Source organism: Mercenaria mercenaria, chromosome 1 (genome assembly GCF_021730395.1).
Source record: "Mercenaria mercenaria strain notata chromosome 1, MADL_Memer_1, whole genome shotgun sequence".
Classification (NCBI taxonomy): Eukaryota; Metazoa; Mollusca; class Bivalvia; order Venerida; family Veneridae; genus Mercenaria; species Mercenaria mercenaria.
The window spans coordinates 108,813,640-108,835,258 of record NC_069361.1 but is presented as its reverse complement, the minus strand read 5'-3'; the positions used below and the strand labels follow the sequence as shown (position 1 = coordinate 108,835,258).

Genomic DNA, 21,619 nt, shown 5'->3' with positions numbered 1-21,619 from the left:
AAACGGGAAGCACAGAGGAAGAGCTGGAGAAACAAAACAGCCTCGCTCAATCTAGAGCGATATGGCCAAAAGCTGTGGAGATTGACGAAACAGCTGAACGATGAAGAAACAGGAAGAGGCACAGTAACTTTGGAAGAGAATGGTGAACTGTTGACGGGTAAACAAACGGCAAACACTTTTGCCTCTAACTACAAAGATGTTTCCAACATCCCTATCAACAGGGAACGGCAAAGGGAAGCCCGAAGAGAAAAAAGAGAAAGGCAGCCAAGCCAAGTGACACCAGAATGCATGACGCAGAGTCTTAAACTGCATGAGCTACAGACAGCTCTTAGGCAGTTGAAGACAAAGAAGTCTCCTGGACCAGATGGAGTCACAAATGAAATGCTGACCCACCTAGGCACTGAAGCAATTTGCAAACTCCTGGAAAGAGGCAGTCATGATCCCCCATCCACAAGAAAGGGAAGGATCCAAAGAAGGCTGCAAGCTACCGCCAAATCAGCCTAACCAGCTGTATTGGAAAGACCATGGAGAGGATTGTGAATGCACGCCTGAAGTGGTACATGGAGACTAACAACCTATTCGCAACGCAACAAGCTGGCTTCAGACAATTCCGCTCCACTGAGGACCAGACCACTTCTCTATCGCAAGAGATAGAGGACGCCTTCCAAGAGTAGAAAGTTGTGTTTACAGCATGGATTGATCTGCAGAGGGCGTTTGACAAAGTCTGGACTGATGGACTCCTCGTCAAGCTGATGAGGACCGGAGTAGGAGGTAACATGCTGAGGTGGATTAAGTCATACCTCCACAACAGGAGAGCAAGAGTCAGTTTAGAACATGCCAGCAGTAGGAAGTTCCTGTTGCGTCATGGTGTCCCACAAGGCGGCGACTTATCCCCTACACTCTTCTTGCTTTTCATCAATGACCTGGTGTCTGAACTACCAAAAGGAGTTAAGGCTGCTCTCTACGCTGACGATCTGGTGTTATGGTGTAAGGAAGAACATGCCACTACAGCCACATACAGGATGCAAGAAGCCATCAACAAGCTTTCAGCTTGGGCTGACGATTGGTGTGTATCGATCAATACAGAAAAATCGTCCACCACACTATTCTCCCTGTCGTCAAAGCAGAGGGCGGGTAAAATCATGATGGGAGATACTTCGCTGATTGAAGCAGACGAGGCAAAATACCTCGGAGTGACCTTTGACAAACGGCTAACCTGGAAGCCTCACATCAGTCAAGCAGAAGGAAAGGCCCGTAGGAAGCTTGCCATGATGCGCAAACTTGCTGGAACAACGTGGGGAGCAAATGAGCAGATACTCAAGACAGTATATCAGGGAACAGTGAGACCCATTTAGAGTATAGCTCAACTGCCTGGTCCACTACTGCCAAAACTAACCAACAGGCTTTAGACAAGGTTTCAGAACAAGCATTGCGGATCATGACAGGTGCTACAAAGTCTACACCAATCTCCTTCATGGAGAAGCTAACAGGCACACAGCCGTTACAAGACCGAAGACATGCAAAGGTTCTGCTTCAAGCAGAGAAGTTCAGGTATTTTCAAGACCATCCCATGAAAGCCAAGCTAGATGGCTACACAAAGAATCGGCTCAAACGTAGCAGCTTCGTACATGAGGCAAAGAAACTCAACCGAGAGTTCAAAACTGAGCTGAGCATACCAACGACTCCCCTAGGTAGTGAAGACATCATAAACCCACTAGTGAATGATCTGTCCTCAGTGACTGTGAGACTTGCTGTTCCTCGTCTTGACCGCGGAATCATGGACTCATGTCTATACAGACGGATCGGCCACATGCGCCGTCAAAGATGGAGGAGCAGGAGTTTGCATTCAATACCCATCTGGCAAGAGAGAAACACTACATGCAGCCACAGGAAAACACTGCAGCAATTACAAGGCAGAGACTGAAGCACACATGAAGGCCGTCTCAATGGTTGAAGACTCGGCAGAAGAAAGCTCCTTAGTCGTCTTTCTCACAGATGCACTCTCTGTCATGGAAGCTCTGATCAACAATAAAGCTCCGCAGCTAGCCAGGAGTATAACCTGCAAAGAAGCACTTCAGTGGATTCCATCCCATTGTGGACTTGCAGGCAATGAAGAGGCAGACAAACTGGCTAAGCTAGGAGCTCAGTCAGAACAATCAACAGAACCTGTGAGTTACAAGGAGAAAGTCACCATCATCAAGGTACTAACGAGACCAAGGATGGAGGAAGATGCTTTTTATCTCCTTGATTGGTCTGAACAAGTGATGATGGTCAGGCTCCGCTCAGGGCACAACAAGCCCAATGCTCACATGTACAAGAAATACAGACTGACATCATCGCCAACTTGTCCATGTGGTGAAGAAGATCAGACTGCGGAGCATATACTTCAGAGATGTAAAAGGCATGACCAGGAGCGAGCTGCGACTTGGCCGATAGATACCTCAATCCACCAGAAACTGTATGGAGGCATTGAGGATCTGCGGCAAACCACAAATTTCATCGAGGCTACTGGTCTGACAGTGTAGTCGCGAATTACAAGAAGAAGATCTTTGAGGCTTTGAGTTTTTTGTCCCTCTAGCTCCTGGTTGTCTTGCCTAATTTCATCAAATGCATAAGCTCTATTAAAGAGCTACTTTCAATAGATAGCGACTTACTATTCTTAAAGCCACCATTCAAAGAGAAATACGCAAATCATACTGGGAATATTTAGAATCGGTAATCTTTTCTAATGACTCAGAGACTGGTAAAAACAAAAAGTTCTATTCTTTTGTGAAACATAAAAAAGCCAGACAATCATGGTGTAGCACCCTTAAAATCTGAAGGTAAAACTTATACCAAACCATATGATAAAGCAACAAATCTAAACAAACAATTTCAATCTGTTTTCTCAAAACCTAAACCAGTCATTCTTAAACAACTTTGTGAATTAAATCTTTTTGAAAGTGACAAAATTCAGCAAGTAAATAAAATGACCGATATAGATATAACAGTAGAAGGTGTTTTGAAAATGCTCAAGGATCTGAATCCTTACAAGGCGTTGGTCCGGATCAGGCCTGTCACCAAGATTACTTAAAGAACTTTCTCTCGAAACAGCTCCTTTTCTCACTTAAAGTCTTCCAGAATCACTGAGAACTGGTATAGTTTCCAGAGGACTGGAAAACTGCTATCGTTGCACCTGTATATAAAAAGGGTCCTAAATATAAAGCTAGCAATTATCGGCCAATCTCCTTGACATGCATAGCCCTCCAAACTAATGGAGCATATCATGGTCTCTAACATCATGCGCCGTCTCGACAGCAACAATCTTCTCACACCTTTCCAACATGGCTTCCGTTCCAAACATAGCTGTGAGACTCAACTGTTGTCCTTTACACAAGAAATTTTTGACAATCTCCAATCTGGAAAACAAACAGATCTCATTGTAATGGATTTCTCGAAAGCTTTCGACAAGGTCGATCATCAACTTCTTCTCTATAAACTCATGAAACTTGGTGTCAACAAAACATCTCTATCTTGGATTCAGTCTTTTCTTAATAATCGCGCTCAATCTGTAGTAGTTGAAGGCTCACACTCTGATTCTCTACCAGTTCTATCAGGGGCTCCCCAAGGTTCAGTGTTGGGTCCTTGTCTCTTCCTCTGTTTCATCAATGACCTTCCCGACTCTGTTAAAAGTAGAATACGCTTATTTGCTGATGATACCATCATATACCTCACCATCGACTCATTAGTAGACTCTAACAAACTTCAAGATTATTTGACAAAATTAGAAGAATTGGAACGTAAATGGTCTATGGAATTCAATCCTGATAAATGCGAAATCATAAGAATCTCCAAAAAAAGAAAAAATATCATTTTTCCATATAAACTACATCATCAAGAACTAAAAACCGCAGAAAATGCTAAATATCTTGGGATTACTATTAGTGATGTCTTTAGTTGGAAAAAAGATATTGAAACTACATCTTCAAAAGCTAATAACACTCTCAGATTCATAAAAAGAAATGTACAATGTAATACCGTAATATCAAAGAAACTGCCTATAAAACATACGTCCGCCCAAATTAGAATACTGTAACACCATATGGCATCCATGCAGAAAAACTTAGATATGAGATAGAAAGGTACAAAGAGCTGCAGCCAGATATGTTATGAATGATTACTCATACCAAAGCAGCGTAAAATCAATGCTTGAAATTCTTAAAATGGCAGACATTAGAACAGAGAAGAATACATGCATCTTTAATTATGTTGTATAAAATATCACACAACCTCGTCTCTGTAGATCATAACCACCTGACAGCCTCTAGAAATTTAAACTTTATCATTCCATCTTCAAGAACACAATATCATATGAACTCCTTTCCCCCCGCACGATCAGATACTGGAACGCCTTGCCTTATAACATCAAGGACAGTGTGAACCTTCAGTGCTTCACATCTGACCTAGACTCGCATATGTACTAATGTCATCATCCTGTTTTTATTTTTAACAAAGCTGTACATATTACCGCTCTTACTCTCTTAACACATGCATATCATGTATCATGTAACATAGCAACATGTTTTTAACAACTGCCCCGACCTCCCAGTTATGAACAGAAATTGATTGTTGGGAGTATCCCCGTAGATGTAGATGTAGATCAATTTAAGTCTCTAACAACTACTGGGAAAAGTCTGGCACTCAGTTCTATTTTTTTCTTTTTTCTAGATATTGTGGGTAATTTACATCTTGAATTTGGTTGCTAATGTAAATATCAAATAAGATTTAAGCAATATTCATCAAAATTGAATGGTTCACAGAGACCAGCATTAAGTAGTCCGTTTCGCACCTTAGGCATGCCCCTTTCCGCTTAATTTTAAACTTTGTGTTCAAATTTAGTTCCGCAGCCTCGTTTTGGAAAACGGCACGCCATTTTTTACATTATACTACTGGAAAACAAACGCGTTAGCCGACACAAACAACCTTTGATAGAGAAAGGAGTCTATGAATACGTAAGAAATATTGTTAATCCGTAATTATGGTCATGGCGATTTAGGCGTGGCATACTCGTGGAAACGAAACGTAGCCGAAGTGGTAGACTTTGATTTCTGGTGGGTGGGGAAACGGTAGTTCTAATATGAATTAAGGCACCGCCTAGCATTGGGGATTTATCTTTTATATATCCGCTTAGAAAGAAATATTCAACGCTCAAGAAAGTGAAACTTTGCTCTAAACTGTAGTTTACATTTAGTGTCATCATACCTCTTACAGCGAATATCATACTTTGCAAAATTTACGGACGTCATTCAGCGTTCTCGCACTAGCTTTTAGAATTTTGTTTTGTTTGTTTGCACTCCACGCAGAAACTTGACGGTCTTTACACTTCCTTACTGTTTTAAAAGTGTTTTTCAGTTGCATGTACAGTTTTCATTACGAAAAAGAAGTAAAATAATCATGTTAGCGCGGTTTACGAGTTTCTATGACTGATTCGGGGTGCTCGGATGTTCATAAAGACAACCAGTCAGCGGATTTTACATAAACCGGAACCGGAAAACATCGAAAAAATTGCCTCAGTATATGCAAACAGCAAAGACGAATATCTATATACGGACGTTACCGTCTCGGGGATTTTCATCCCCGGCGCTTCGCGCCGGTGATAAATCCCCTATAAATAAACGTCGGACTTCAATATTTTACGATTTTGAAATTTCATATAGTCCGACGTTTTATCGAAAGTATGAATTTCCCGGTAGAGCTTTCCGCAAAATTTATTGCGGAAGGTTTTACAAGTTCACGGTAGAAGTGACTTGAAAGCGATAGCTAAATACCAACAACGGACAAAGAAACATAATTTACACATCCATTGAACATACTGTCTTACTGAAGATATTGAAGATCAGTCCGCACTTTGAAAATGAAATTTACATCCATTCACTTTCACAACACAACACGAAACTGTCAAATGTTCTTTATTATAAAGAATAATTTTAGACGAAAAAATATTCTCACGGTCGGATTTGAAAAAGAATGCGGCCCGTTACTAACGTATTGTCTATGTAGTATGCATATGTTTATAATCGATGGGTGTAATCAGCATTTATTGGTTGTCATTTTATTAAAAGTTACTAAATTAGTTGTAAAGTCATATCAAAGCAGTTTAAAAGGCTAGACCACATGCGTTCGGCGGTACCCATGTGTAAAATAATGGCCGCAGATTTTTTTACAAGTGCCGTAGGCGAAACGTATTTGTTTTCGTCTAAGCATGTATAATTGATTCTATATATTTATTCGGTGTTGTATTGTTCATGATATTTCAATAAATTACAATAAAAGATTCTGTATAATGCGCTGGAGAAGTGATTGGTGGTGCAGTTTTAGTTACGGTTAACCAATGTTTCATGTGTTTGAGAGTTTTCCTACATTACATTTCAATAAAATAAAGTCGTAATCTGTGTTATGCAAATAGCTGACATTCGATTAAACTTGACACAGGGACATGTTGAACTTCCAAATATTAAAAGGCGCCCTGTGCAAGTTTAATGTTATTGAACTAGGGAAACGGCTTCGTTACTCAATTATTATTAGACAAAATTTACATCTGAATGGTCATGATATACATAATTACTGTAAAGAAGATATTTTTTTAGAAACACAATATTTAAGGAATATTATTTGTGAAGAAAATTAGCAATTGTTGTAATAAAGAACAATTCTGCCACACTTTTAGAGTTACCTAATTCTCGATATTCCGTGGTTTCTCGTTCATTCCGTGGCTCTCAAAATTACACTTGTGCCACTGACGCGCATGTCCAAAGTTCATGCAAGTTTCTCAGAAAAGTAAACAAAGATTTGTGAGCATCTAAAATGCGCAATAAACAGGTTAGTATAGCTTGTTTACTTAAAAATATGGAAATGTTGAAAAACTTTTCAGTGCTAAGAAAAAAGATGATGGCATACAAAAACTTTTATTAAAATACAAACATGCAAACCGATTATGACAAAATTGTAGCAACACATTAAGCAGTCTCCTAACTAAATTCTAAGCAGTGTAATTTGTCAAGGTACCCTTAACCATAGCGACCATTAATTAGCCAATAGAGCCATGGATTCAACGAGAAGCTGCCAGCTGATCCAGACCAATGTAGGTCAACATACATGAGGTGAGATTTTTCATCTTCTGTCATATCTTGTTGATTTTTTGACTTAGCATGGTTATTTTGAAAGGTTGCAGCTACTTTTGGTTAAAAAACAAGATGTGAATACCTAACATCAAATGCGCATGTGCAATTTTGGCAATTAAGAGCCACGGAATTACGAGAACACAGCATAATCGTTTTTCGCGCACCTAACGATTTGCTATCGATTTTCTAATGAAGAATAGGAGGCCTGAAATATACTACATTTTAATCATTTTTGCTAATCATATTTTAGTCCGTAGCAATGTTTACGTACCTTACAAAACTTGGGAAACCCCCTCTAGCTTGTCATAATGCTGTCTGTCCAATATGACGGAGGTCAGAATTACGTCATCATTATTCGCGCACTGCATGGCAAGTGTAACAGGGCTTTTTTCCCCTATAAATCTACCTCCGGTAAAAGCAGGTAATCCCAATGCAAAAAAAGTATGTTTTTTCCCCAAAGTTGAATTTAAAATTCCCAAATGATTATACCTTTTAGGGTTTTTGCTGTTTTAAGATAGTTTTGCTAATTTGTATATATATTTAGGTAAATTATAATACTGTTGAACAATTACTAAAATGCAATTCATAAATATTTCACACAAAAACACATTTATGTAGATTTTGGTAATTTGCAAATTGTCCCAATTAAGACAATTTCCGAGAGCATTTTCCCAATTCCACCGGTATCGGTGGCATTCCCAAATTGATGAAAAAAAGGCCTGTGTAATATGTGGTCCAATTCCCGCGGAAATGTCATGATATGTGCCGAAATTTTGCAGTAAATAAATCTTAAACGAATTTTAGTTGAAATGTCATCTTAAAAGATAAGTTTATAAATGCACACAATTAAGATTCAAACTGTCAACAGAATTAATGATAGATAAATGTTTAAACAAGAAACAAAATTTACACGTTTTGTCTTTGTTTTTGCCATAACTACTCCTATATGATGGTACAATATACACCATATGGTATGGACAGTTCAAAGTGCCCTTCCCACGCAGCCTGACTATTACAACAATATTTCAAATGTGTCTAGTGTCTGCAATCGTCAAACATGCTCTGGCCCCGCTATGTAAAATAGTATTTGACTTGCTATCTGTGATATAAGGGCCACATTCCATATCTGCGCTGTACAACAGTTAGCATTCATTAATATGCAAATAACAGTCACATGATTCGGGCGTCCTTGGATGTCGGCTCAAGCAGAAACACCTGTCAAAATTTTTCGTGGTCAATATTTTATTTTCTGGACAGATATTCGAGAAGCTGTTTTGGAATTAGTAAAAATAGAGGTGAATCTATCCAATCATGCAAATGTTACGATAACCTATCGGAAAAGACTTGACTTTCCGCATTTTTTGTTACGGGATGGCGCTTCCGTGTTTACTTTTTGCAGAAACACCTCTTATGACGTCATACGTTTATGCATACACAAATGGGATACCGGAACAAGTCATTGCGCGATTATTGATGCGCGCGAAAAACGATTACTCTACGATACCTTAAGAAATAGGAAGTGGCTATTCCTATGGTCCCGTAAGAATAGCCTCACAGGCTATTCCTACGGCTCTCCTGTAAGAATAGTGAAATAGCCCGCAGGTGGCTATTCCTACGGCTCTAAATACAGTTTTGTAAGTCCATCTTGTATTGCATTGTACTGAATTAATTCAACTGGTATATTCTCAAACAGCCTTTTCCATTATCAGGTCTTGGAAAGTGGCGTATTTACAGATTATCTGTAAATTTACAGTTAATCTATAATTTTACAGATTTTTCGATCTATAAATTTACAGATCAAGTGTTTGAAAATTTCTAAAATCATACTTGGACTCAAAATTGCAGCTTGAAATTAATTGATTTACTTATGGTACTGATAAATAAAGGTCAATTGTAACTTTCAGTGATTTCTGTTGACTTTGATTTTTATCGAAAAATCTGTAAATTTATAGATTATTTGTAAATTTACAGATAATCTGTAAATGTACCACTTTCCTAGACCTGATTATTCGAAATCACTTCCTGTTCTCTCGATGTGATAGTGAAAAGTAAACAATTTCTTCGAAAATATACCATTTGAATTAATTAAGTACAATGCAATTCAAAATGGACATATTAAACTGTCTTTAGAGCCGTAGGAATAGCTACTTATGCAGAGCTCCAGATAAGCTTTGGGTGCAATTGGGTATTTACCCATCACTTTTGTCTGAAATGGGTATTGGAAATTTGAATTGGGTAAAAATAATATCATTACCCAGCCTTTTCAGAAGTAATTGGGTATTTGCTAAAACCAATTGGGTATTTTACCAATCTCGCACTAACAATTGAGTATTTTTTTGCTTACAGTATACATGGTATATATCATTAAACAGGACTGACTAAGTATTTTAATGGCGCCCTTCAATGTTTAATGCAAAAATGTATTTAAAATTGTAATGAATGTTTCATACTGTTGTTTTCTTTTTCACTTTTAATGCAGTCTGAGATCAGTTCATCCACAATATCCCGAACGATGTGGTCACCGCAATATGCATTCTCCCAAAAGGTGTCATCCAGTATTGGCGACACTACATCGTCACAAACAGATAACTGTCATTGTTGAACAGCAAAATATTGTTTGTGCTGCAACAATGTTTTTTCCTGCAACCTCTTTACATTTTATCGGCGTAAAATTGTTTACAAAGCGTCCAAATAACACCGATCAGCCGACTGAATGGTCCTGTTATTTTTCCGATAATTGCAACCTGTTCTGCAGTAACGTATAACCAGTCAGTCAAATCTAGCGTTAAAGTCTCGTACCCGTTCTAGTTATAAGGAAAATGCGGTACGCAAGCTATTTTTTACGAATTGGGTATTAGGAATTTTAATTGCGTTTCAGTACGCACACTGTATGAATTCAATTGGGTTTTCTGCAATTTTAATTGCGTAAATACGCAAATACGCAGCTTATCTGGAGCTCTGACTTATGGGCTATTTCACTATTCTTACGGGAGAGCCGTAGGAATAGCCTGTGAGGCTATTCTTACAGGACCGTAGGAATAGCCACTTCCTAAGAAATAATAAAAAAAGTAAAAATGACAGTTTTTCACGAGTTCTGTCTAATACACTCAAACATCTAAAGTAATTCAAAAGCTCAAAATTTACTCAAATTTACTCAATCTGGTCTATTAATGGTTGAAAAATGTGTTATTAACGCCTATCTAAATAGCGTCGCACTATTAATGATTTCACTATATATTTCATATGTGGTACGCTTCAACCTGAAATGGTACGCTAGTGCAGTGGTACGCTTCGTTCTGCATTGATTGAATTGACAATTGCACGATAAATTGAGACAGTGCGCCAGTGTTTTCTTACACAAATAATTACATTGATAATTTTATCCATATTGAGGGCTGAGCGCAGAACTATTGTATCTTGTTCTTTATTCATATACAGTTACAACAGTTTCGTGCTCAGCCCACAAAATTATTTGTCCAGCATTTTGACACAAATTTTCTGGAAATTCTTACTTTTCCGTCAAGAAATGGTTGTCCAAGGCAATCGGGCAACTACTAATTTCTCAGACTGCTAAGTAACATTTGTAGAGAATTTATGAATATACCCCTGAGCACTACCAGTCAGTCAGACTGCACAGTCATATTTGTAGAGAATTTATGTAATACTATATACCCCTGAGCACTACCAGTCAATTTCCAGGGCCTCCACAGGCCTCGTAGCCACTTTCTGAGAGAAACTGCCAAATTGAAGGTGAATTGATGAAATTTGGTCACATTTTAATTAATACAATTCCTCTTTGAATTTGTAGCATTTGGCTACATTGGCGAATGGCAGAGGAGGCTCTGAATTTCTTTCTTTCCTCTCGGCATTCTATAGCAAAATTACATGCATGAATTTTCCCTGTATTTTAAATGTGATTTTCAGAAATTTATCTTTTTTATGCCCATTGGCATCTACTGATGCGAGAGGCATATAGTGATTGTCCGTTCGTTTGTTCGCCCGTCCGTCCGTACAAGATTAACCAAATGGGACTGTTTCGTATGGCATCAATACCCCTTAGGCCTAAAAAAAAAATTCTTTGTTTCCGGTAACATGCTCAAAAAAATTAGGGTAGGTAGGTCGGAAAAACTTTTTTTTTTGGATATTTTTTTTTAGACTTTTCGGAAATTATTTTTGTGTCAAATAATGAATACAAATAGGGGGGTTATGCATCTAGTGCATCAGTAAGTTGATTTATAACATCACTGTCCATGTTTAAAGCATAAAAAGTGCAGTTTTGCAACTTTTTGTCAAACAGTTGAAAAAAAATGTTCTCCAAAGCCATAAAAACATTTAGGGTCGGGCCAAAAATTTAGGGTAGGTCGGGATACCGGAAACAAACAATTTTTTTTTTTATGCCTTACTAGACTGACTTGATACTAATGCAGATCTATGTAACCTGTGACCATTCCTCATCTTTACACATCACCTGAACTCAGTTTGACCTTGACCTCATTTTGGACTTAGGTTGCTTTATAGGGCCATCTCTTGGTTAACCAAATGGGACCGTTTCGTCTAGCATCAATACCCCTTACTAGAATGACTTGATACTAATGCAGCTGTAACCTGTGACCATTCTTCATCTTCAGACATCACCTGACCTCAGTTTGACCTTTACCTCATTTTGGACTTAGGTTGCTTTATATGGCAGGGCCCACGCTGCCTTTCGCCACTCAAGCCATTTGGCGAATTTGCGATGAAAGTGGCGAAGAAAAATCGCGAGTGGCGAAAATGAAAAAATCATCGTAATTTGGACCACCATTTTGTTTCAGACGTTCTAAATCGTAATCTCCAAGAAATTATGTTAAAAAACAGTTGACTGGTTCCGATAATTTTACCTTATAGAATTAACTTATTTTGAGATAGTACTACCCAGTCTGCGTTCACTTTACATTTAACAAAATGTGTAATGTGTAATAAACATCTTGACACGCGAGAAGATGCAATTTGCAATCAGTTAGCAACCAATTATCGGGTAAGAATAATCGTTTTGTTTTGTTTTCATTACAGCAGATTAAATGTTTGATGCCTTTAATTTCCATGGATCAAATAATTAATAAACAAATCGGCAAAATAATGAACGGTTTGATGATTTTTTTTAACGTTGTCGCCACCGTCAGATCTTAGTAAGTAATTAGTAAAGGTGTTTGCCATGTTTTTTTAATGTCTTTAAAAGTTAGGAATGGATTTTAAATGTAATCCTGTATTGGTTTTATCAAAGTTACCAACACAGACGATAATACTGTAAGGGTAGATTTCTCGGAAGCACAGAACACAACCCCAGAGCCATGCATTTACATCCTATAGTAGGCCCACAACAAAAAGAAGCTGTAATGGAAAAATATTTCAGATGGATTGATTCAAACATCCAACAACATTTTAAAATACAAAACTTGCTTTAGAGGTATACCCACTTTCATTCAAAAGTCCCCCTATATAGCTAGAATATCATCATTTGCTTATGGGAAGTGAAAAAAATTCCAACGCGACACGGGAAGGGAAACCTCTCCAGCACCCTCCCCACCGTTCCAGAAAAAAAAGGTGGCTCCAACTTTTTTCAGCCCAGTGTGGGCCCTGTATGGGCCATCCCTTGGTTAACCAAATGGGACCGTTTCGTCTAGCATCAATACCCCTTACAAGAATAAATTGATACTAATAGTAATACAGATGTAAACTGTGACCATTCTTCATCTTCAAACATCACCTGACCTCAGTTTGACCTCAAGTGACCTCGTTTTGGACTTGGGTTGCAAAATCTATCGACAAGGATGCCACCGGGGGCATCAAGCATTTATTGAACGCAGCTCCTTCTTAATTTATAAAAATGATAACTTTCTGAATAGCTTTTTAGGGTGGAAAGACTTTAGTTAATAAATACATTACTTTCTTTAGTGGTATGAGTACTTAGGGTGAATATTGTAATCTTTAATAAAAATGAAGCACATTATTTTCAGTCAGGAAACGCACCAGAGGCCGTCCAGTATCTAAATTTTCAAAAAAAATAGTGGGAGTGATCCCCGCCCTCCCATGGGTGAACCCTCCCACACCCCAGGGATCATCCTACAAGGCGATTTGAGCGATATTGTTGCTTTAAGGTGCAATTTTCAGAACATTTTCGGGGGCCTTCATGGCCGAGTGGTTAGAGTCGTTGACTTCAAACCATTTGCCCCTCATCGATGTGGGTTCGAAACCTCATTTGGGGCGTAGAATTCTTCACGTGAGGAAGCCATCCAGCTGGCTAACGGAAGGTCGGTGGTTCTACCCAGGTGCCCGCTCGTGATGGCATAGTGCACGGAGGGGCACCTGGGGTCTTCCTCCACCATTAAAAAGCTGGAAAGTCGCCATATGACCTAAAATTGTGTCGGTGCGACGTTAAACCCAACAAAATAAATAAATAAATCAGAACATTTTCGCAAATAGTAATATTTCTACAATGTAGATTTTAATGAAACTTCTCACAGTCATAAATAAACATATGGCCTATAATATGGTGAAATAAAATATATAGGTCCGTGTGCTTATTTTTTGAGATATTTGGCTACGATTAAAGTGAACCGCCTATTTCAAGCTAATTTTAATACATTATTTTGAATTATTTAATGTGTAAGATGTTTTAATATCATATTTTAAATTAAGAAAGATAGTAACAGTGCCATTTTAATACATTTATTTTATTCACAGGTTGCCCTTAATTCATAAACTGATTTTCGTTTCCGTACGCCGAATCCAGGCATTATTCTACATTTTCCAGATAAGTGACGTTACGCCATCACTTCAGGTTTTTCAAACGTGCAGAACTACCTTAAAGTCGGCCACTTCGCCTAATTATCACCTCCGGGCGAAATCCGAATCGTCGAGTTTTTTTAGCGAGTTATTATCTGTTGTAAAACTTGATGCATATTCTAGATTAAATTACCGATAAATTCAGTCAACCCCGCCTACTCGCCTGTCAGACTTCAGCCAGTAGTAGTGTTAATATCCCACAGTGTCAGTCAATAATATTGTAAGCTGCCGCCATTTTGAAAATTTTCAATCGGCGTGTAAAAAGCCGATAAACTTAACGAGAGTATGATCTTATGCAACAATTGTATATTCTTTCATTTTATTAAAGATTACTTCAAAAATTATTTCAATTACCATGATTACGGTCAATTTCTGTAAATGAATTGCTCGGGTACTGTGGATAAAAAATGATTTCACCGACGTCAGAACTGCCGTACAAAATATTGTAAAAAGATCGCCATTATCTACGAGTTTGGTATTATTTTCGAAAAAATCAATAAATAAATTAATTAAATGTATAAATCTGAACAAGTTGATGCAAAAATCAGGCATTATAAAAGCACGAGAATCGAAACATGAATGAAAATTTTCTGTTAAATTTACGGGTTTCGGACATGTAAATTTCGGATAAGATAAGATAGAAATTTAAAGGCGACTTTTTCATAGCTAAGTGTATACTTTATTTAGAAATTCATGAAAATGATAATGCAAGAATCAATTTCCTTAAATAATTACTGTTTATAAGTTACAGCTAGACCCAGAGAAAGCGGATATATATGGGCAGGAAACTGAATGCTATGCCGATTCTTCTCCTTAAATTCCTCAACTTCTCCCTAAATTCTGTGGAGGGAGAAGTCACTTCTCCCTAAAATTTTGACCTAGGATGATCCCTGCACCCTCGCCACTTTGGAGTCCGATGTGCCGTTTTACCAGCTGCCATCCTGCCTATTTCAAATCTTGACTTCAGCACTACCACCCTGTTTAATAATTTTTAATCCCCACCTACTACTTCTAAGTTTGAATAAATTCTTGCTTTTTACAATGGTATCATTGCCAAACATTTTTTGCTTTCAGGTAACTGATAAGAAGAAATTAAAGCAGAACATTGAAAATCATGTCTTTCCCACCAAGACCACCAGTTGGAATGCCACCAATGACAGGCATGATGTCTACAGGCTACACATTCACACCAATGGGTAAATACTTGATTATCTTCCAGGTGGACTGAACATTTGTCTTGAGATACTAATTCTATCAGTGGCTTTTTGTAACAGGTAAAAACAATCCATATAAGATCAGTTAGGCTGTAATACCATGTTGAAGCCCTGATTATATATAAATGTGTACGTATATGAAACTTTACAATCACTGTTCAGTTTCTCTTCTGTCCCAATTCCAGTTCTACCTGTCACAGATATAAGGGCGATTATTAATGATTGAAAGTAGCACACATTCTGTTCAAGAAGGTTCTATGAATGGTTCTAATATTTTTATATTGCTTTAGACAGTTTTATTTGTTCCTTGCAGGTATGATGCCAATGGGTATGGGTATGATGCCGCCAACAACAGTAAGTGTTTGCATGTCTTTAAATGTCTTAAGGCTCGTCTACACTATTCAAGAACATCTTGTAGGGCCCATAAATCACTAGATAATTTATATCTTGTACAAGCAATTAGTGCTTTGCAATATTTCTTGAACTTGGAAGACACATTAATTTTAAATGGAGGGAAATCGTGACAGGTAAATAAAAAAGATGGCCGAAATTATGTCGTACAAAGTGTTTATAAAGATCAAATATTTGTACATTTAAAAAATGAATCATTGGTGAAAACATTGAGAAAAAGTCTAGTTGAAGTGATACGTACATATCCAGTTGAAGAACAAAGCTACTTAAAAGATATTATTTCAGGAAATATGATAAAACAGTCATATTTTGTTAATATGTAACCTTGTGTGAATTATCATTGATAATGTAAAAATACTTTTTGAGAACACCGAACTTGCTGATGTTACTCTTCCCCTGGAGTACTAGATATGATTTTATTATTGAATTATATAAACTTGGCTTTTAAGCATGTCGTTCAATTAAAACATCATTTTTAGCTCATCTGATTTTTTGAAAAAAAATGATGAGTTATTGTCATCACTTGAGCGGTTGTCGGCGTCGGCGTCTGCGTCAGCGTTGCCTGGTTAAGTTTTATGTTTAGGTCAGCTTTTCTCCTAAACTATCAAAGCTATTGCTTTGAAACTTGGAATACTTGTTCACCATCATAAGCTGACCCTGTATAGCAAGAAACATAACTCCATCTTGCTTTTTGCAAGATTTATGGCCCCTTTTGGACTTAGAAAATATCAGATTTCTTGGTTAAGTTTTATGTTTAGGTCAACTTTTCTCCTAAACTATCAAACCTATTGCTTTGAAACTTGGAATACTTGTTCACCATCATAAGCTGACCCTGTACATCAAGAAACATAACTCCATCTTGCTTTTTGCAAGATTTATTGCCCCTTTTGGACTTAGAAAATCAGTTTTCTTGGTTAAGTTTTATGTTTAGGTCAGCTTTAATCCTAAACTATCAAAGCTATTGCTTTAAAACTTGCAACACTTGTTCACCATCATAAGTTGACCCTGTACAGCAAGAAACATAACTCCGTCCTGCTTTTTGCAAGATTTATGGCCCCTTTTGGACTTAGAAAATATCAGATTTCTTGGTTAAGTTTTATGTTTAGGTCAACTTTTTCTCTTAAACTATCAAAGCTATTGCTTTGAAACTTGCAACACTTGTTCACCATCATAAGCTGACCCTGTACAGCAAGCAACATAACTCCATCCTGCTTTTTGCAATAATTATTGCCCCTTTTGGACTTAGAAAATCATTTTCTTGGTTGAGTTTTATGTTTAAGTCAACTTTTCTCATAAACTATCAAAGCTATTGCTTTAAAACTTGCAACAGTTTTTCACCATCATAAGTGGACACTGTACATCAAGAAACATAACTCTATCCTGCTTTTTGCAAGAATGATGGCCCTTTTTAGACTTAGAAAATCATGGGTAGGACAATATTTCTATTACACTAAAAAAAATCAGATGAGCGTCAGCACCCGCAAGGCGGTGCTCTTGTTTTCTGTTGTCAACACAGCCATGTTTATCGTAAAATTATCAAAGCCAAACGTTCAATGATGGTTTTATTAGATCTCAATATACATTTAATGAAAAAATGTAAACCAAATGCCATACTGGGCAGGTGCTCCTCATCAAAAACCCTTTATCAGAGCATTTGACAGCACTACCATCCAAGAAAAATAGGATGAGTTCTAAACGCTACAAGATCTTGTAGCCGAAAATTATCTGGAAACTGACACTCAAAAAGACACTAATGAGGGACACAATGTACTGTCTACACTATACAAGTTGCTGTGATTTATATCTTGTGCAAGTTTTCTTGAATAGTGTAGATGAGCCCTTAAATACTCCTCAAGTACATATTGAAAGGAGCCTTCGTGGCTGAATGGTTGAAGTCACTGACTCAGATTGACATGCCCATCTAATTAGTTGGTTTAACCAAAGAGCTATGAAAATTAATAGATTGGCAATTTACAAGGCATAAAGAGCAAATCTCGCCAACATCACGTGGCAACTGAATGAGATCTCGTTTTACCAGTATATGAAACAGACAGCAGATGGATAAAAATTTGTGTTCTTTGGTTTAACCCTGCTTGGGCCTTCTTGTGTGGAAGCCGTCAAGCTAGCTAGTGGAAGATTGTGGTTCTGCAAAGTCCTGAAGTAATGCTATATTTAAATATATGATATACCTGATAAACATATACATACATGTATATAGTGAGCTCAGAAAGAAAAAAAAATGAAGTTGGTGTTCATTTTCAAATTTATCACAGCCTATAAAAGATTCTTTTTCTCATGATTAAGTTGTTTGTAAATCATACTGTTGATAACACAATGCTATTTTCACTTGTAAAGATTTTCTTTATCTGTAGATGATTCGACCAGTTGTAACAAACGCCACAGCAACAGTGGTGACAAGACCAAAGAAACAACTCGTACCTCAAGAAATAGATAAAGATGTAAGTACAGTCATACCTCTGTTAATGATAACTCTTTGAAGCAAATTGCATTCATGTTTTAAAGGCACTGACCTCCAGATTTGGCTAAAAATAATCTCTTTCAAATTTAAGTTTGGTCATATTATGAACATTAGAATATGAGTTTTTGTTTCTAAAATATTTTAAAAATTCCAAATCAAGAAAAAAAGATGACCGTGTCGGGTTTACCTGGAGTGAAGCGTTATTTTTTGTTGTTGAACGATCTGGAGGCCAATCCCTTTAAATTGGAATTATGCACATTTTTAAAGTAAAAATCCAGCTGAAATAGGTGTGTGTAAAAAGGGTGGAGGAAATTATAGCTTTTAACCCAATATACCAAACTCTTCCTGTTACCAGTACTAAGTAATAACTTCCAAATATGACTTTTCTTATTTTGACTGGGGCAGTCTTTTTTCAAAAAGTCAAACTGCAGGCAGGAATTGCTTCCCTTCAACTTCAGAAGTCTCTACCTATAGGTAAGGGAGATCACTGCATATAAGATTGAAGAAAAGAACTGTTATGTGGTGGACTAGTCAAATCGCCTTTTGTCCATGGTCTGTCCTTCTGGCTGTTAACAATTTTTGTTATGGCATCTACTCTGAAACTACTTGGTGGCTTTCAGTGAAACTAGCCATAATGAACTGGGTTGCGTGTGGACAGGTGAGCGATTCAGGACCAACATGGTCCTCTTGATTTGGCTTGTGAACACGGTAGAGACCACATTTTGCAATTGATTTTAATTAAACTTTTACACAACTTGTATTGGCATAATATCTTGTTCCTTTTGAAAACTGGCCAGATCCCATAATAGGTTCTAGAGTTATGGCCCCTTAAAGGGCCAAAAATTGCTATTTTGGCTTTTGCAACCATATAGAGACTTCATTTATGGTTTGATTTGATACAAACTTGCAAAATATCTTTAACAACAATAGATTGTGGATTCCATGATGAATCCGGCAGATCCAAACATAGGTTCCGGAGTCATGGCCCCTGATTGACCCCTGAAAGTCAAAATTTGTTAATTTTACATTGTAGACGCGATAGAAGTGACATTTTACATTTGATTTTAAATATACTTTCAACTTGAGTCACAATAATATCTGGGTCCTTATGAAAACCGGCTAGATTCCGTCATGGGTTCTAGAGTTACTGCCCCGAAAAGGGGAAAAAATTTCTATATTAGTCCTTTAGCCATATAGAGATTTCATTTATTTCAACTGTCCGTCCGTTAGTTCGTTCGTTCGTCACAACGTTAACTTTTTGCATGAAGGCACTTTACTCACGAACCACTGCACCCGGGACCTTCAAACTTCACATGCTGATAGTACTTACTGAGTACACGACCCCTATTGACTTTGGGGTCACCAGGTCAAAGGTCAAGGCGCTGCGGGGGCATTTGTCACCATTAGTGACATCTCTTGTTGATTCTGTATTCATAACACTTGGTTAGAATGTTTATCATAAAGTCTTGGATATTTCAAATCTGGGTCACATCGGGTCAAAAACTAGGTCACTAGGTCAAATCAAAGGAAAAACTTGTATACACTTCAGAGGCCACCTTTTTGCTCCAATCTTCACAAAACTGACAGAATGTTTGTTTTCATAAAATCTTGGACAAGTTCGAATCTGGGTCATACAGGTTAAAAAACTAGGTCACTAGGTCAAATCAAAGAAAATGCTTGTCGTACACTCAAGGCCACATTTTTGGTCCAATCTTGATGAAAATTGGCCAGAATGTCTCTATGAAATCACTAGGTAAAACTTGTTTACACTGTTATTGTATGTTACTCAGGTGAGCAGCCTAGGGCCTCTTATTAAATGATATTTGGTAACTAAATGCTTAGTAATAAAAGGAAATACAACTAAATTCCAGGATAAAAAAGAAGAGAAACCTCCAGTAACAACAGTGTTTGTTGGAAATATCAGTGAAAGAGCACCAGATTCTATGGTCAGAACTATGTTACAGGTTTGTGTCACTCATTACTTGTACAAGACATTTCCAGTCAAGCTCAGGGTTTAAAGGAGCTAATTTAAAAGTGACAGCTTTACCAGTATTATAATATTAGAGGAAGAAGCATGATTTCGTGATTCCGTTTAAGACATTAGATTCTTCATACAGGCTCTTGTTCAGCATCGATATTCATTGACTTCAGTAGATGTCTGCGATAGAAATGTTGAGGTGTAAATAATGCCACATGAAATATATTTATCCTTTTTATTTTAGCGCTGTGGAAATGTTATTAGTTGGAAGAGGGTTCAAGGTGCATCAGGAAAATTACAAGGTAAGAAACAGTTTAAGAAAATTTCACAGCAGCTTTCTTACTAGGGTATTGAATTCCAGCAGAGATATTTGAAACAGATGTTTTATGTGTACATTTTACACAGAAATCGATATATCGAACAAAGTGAATGCTTTAAATGGTACTTTGTAATTGTTATTTTATTCTCAGCTGTTACCTTTGAATAAATATGTGCAAGAATAAGACATTGTTTCAATCTGTTGTTATGATAGCAGTTTGAAATTTATATATCTGATATATTTGTTATAGTCTTAAGTTATAGATACACGTGTATATGTAAATTTCAGCATTTGGATTTTGTGAATATGAAGATCCAGAAGCCACACTAAGATGTATGAGGTTGTTAAATGAATGGGAAATAGCAGATAAAAAATTAGTTGTAAGTAGATTTTCATTATGTTCATAAAATACACAGGGAGATAGTGAGGGGTCTTGCTGTGCAGGATGTAGTGTACTTTCAACTCATTTAGAACAGTATTAAAACTTTGATAAGTTTGAGGCATATTATGATTTGAATTTATTAGAGTAAAATTGGAAATGTTACAAAAATAGGACTGCCTCCAAAGCTGAAATAATTTTGATAGGTTTGCTCTTGAATACCTTTGTAGCCGGCTGTAGCATTGTACTGTACTTTATTGGCTATGTGTGGTTAAAACGTATTACCGTACTGTTCTCATTGTAGGTTAAGGTTGATGCAAAAACAAAAACTCTGTTAGATGACTGGAAAAGCAAAAAGAAAAGTGAAGAATCAAAGGAAGATAAAGAGAAAAATGGGGACAAAGATGACAAAACTGAGGAAGGAGAGATGAAAGATGACAAAGATACGCTAGACGAGTTTACTCTGAGAGAGGACAGAGTTGCTAAGGCTGGTCTTGATGCAATAATGAGAGAATACGCATTTGAACTAGCAAAGGAACCAGCTACTGCCAAAACAGTTCATGGTATAAAAAATTCAATTATTACCATTCTCTAGGCATTATTGGTTAAATTTGATTAAAAATGAAAACTGTTAACCCTTTACCACACAGAACAGAAGCCAAAGCAACCTCTTTTACATAACACTGATAAGTGATAATCAATAATCAATAATCGGTATATGGCTGATAAAGGTGACTGTCTTATCTGAACAGAGGTGTTGGCATTATTTTGTGATTACACACACTTATGTTAAAAATGTCATTATTTTAATATTTTCTGTAAGTTTGACATTATTTTTGTCAATATAAAGTTTGTAG

General features: G+C 37.1%; 1 protein-coding gene across 2 annotated transcripts in view; it reads left to right on the top strand.

Moving 5' to 3' along the window:
- Positions 1-4,855: 4,855 nt before the first annotated feature.
- LOC123527040 (RNA-binding protein 25-like) overlaps positions 4,856-21,619 on the top strand; it is a 217,220-nt gene continuing 200,456 nt past the window's right edge. Inside the window, exons 1-8 of one of the 2 annotated variants that reach the window (XM_053520231.1) lie at positions 4,856-4,991; positions 15,057-15,178; positions 15,510-15,550; positions 17,980-18,066; positions 19,958-20,050; positions 20,309-20,366; positions 20,672-20,763; positions 21,067-21,325. In XM_053520231.1, the coding sequence (XP_053376206.1) occupies positions 15,097-15,178; positions 15,510-15,550; positions 17,980-18,066; positions 19,958-20,050; positions 20,309-20,366; positions 20,672-20,763; positions 21,067-21,325 (712 nt within the window). In that variant the 5' untranslated portion in view covers positions 4,856-4,991; positions 15,057-15,096. The remainder of the gene's footprint in view (positions 4,992-15,056; positions 15,179-15,509; positions 15,551-17,979; positions 18,067-19,957; positions 20,051-20,308; positions 20,367-20,671; positions 20,764-21,066; positions 21,326-21,619) is intronic. The other variant, XM_045306300.2, reaches the window with a different exon arrangement.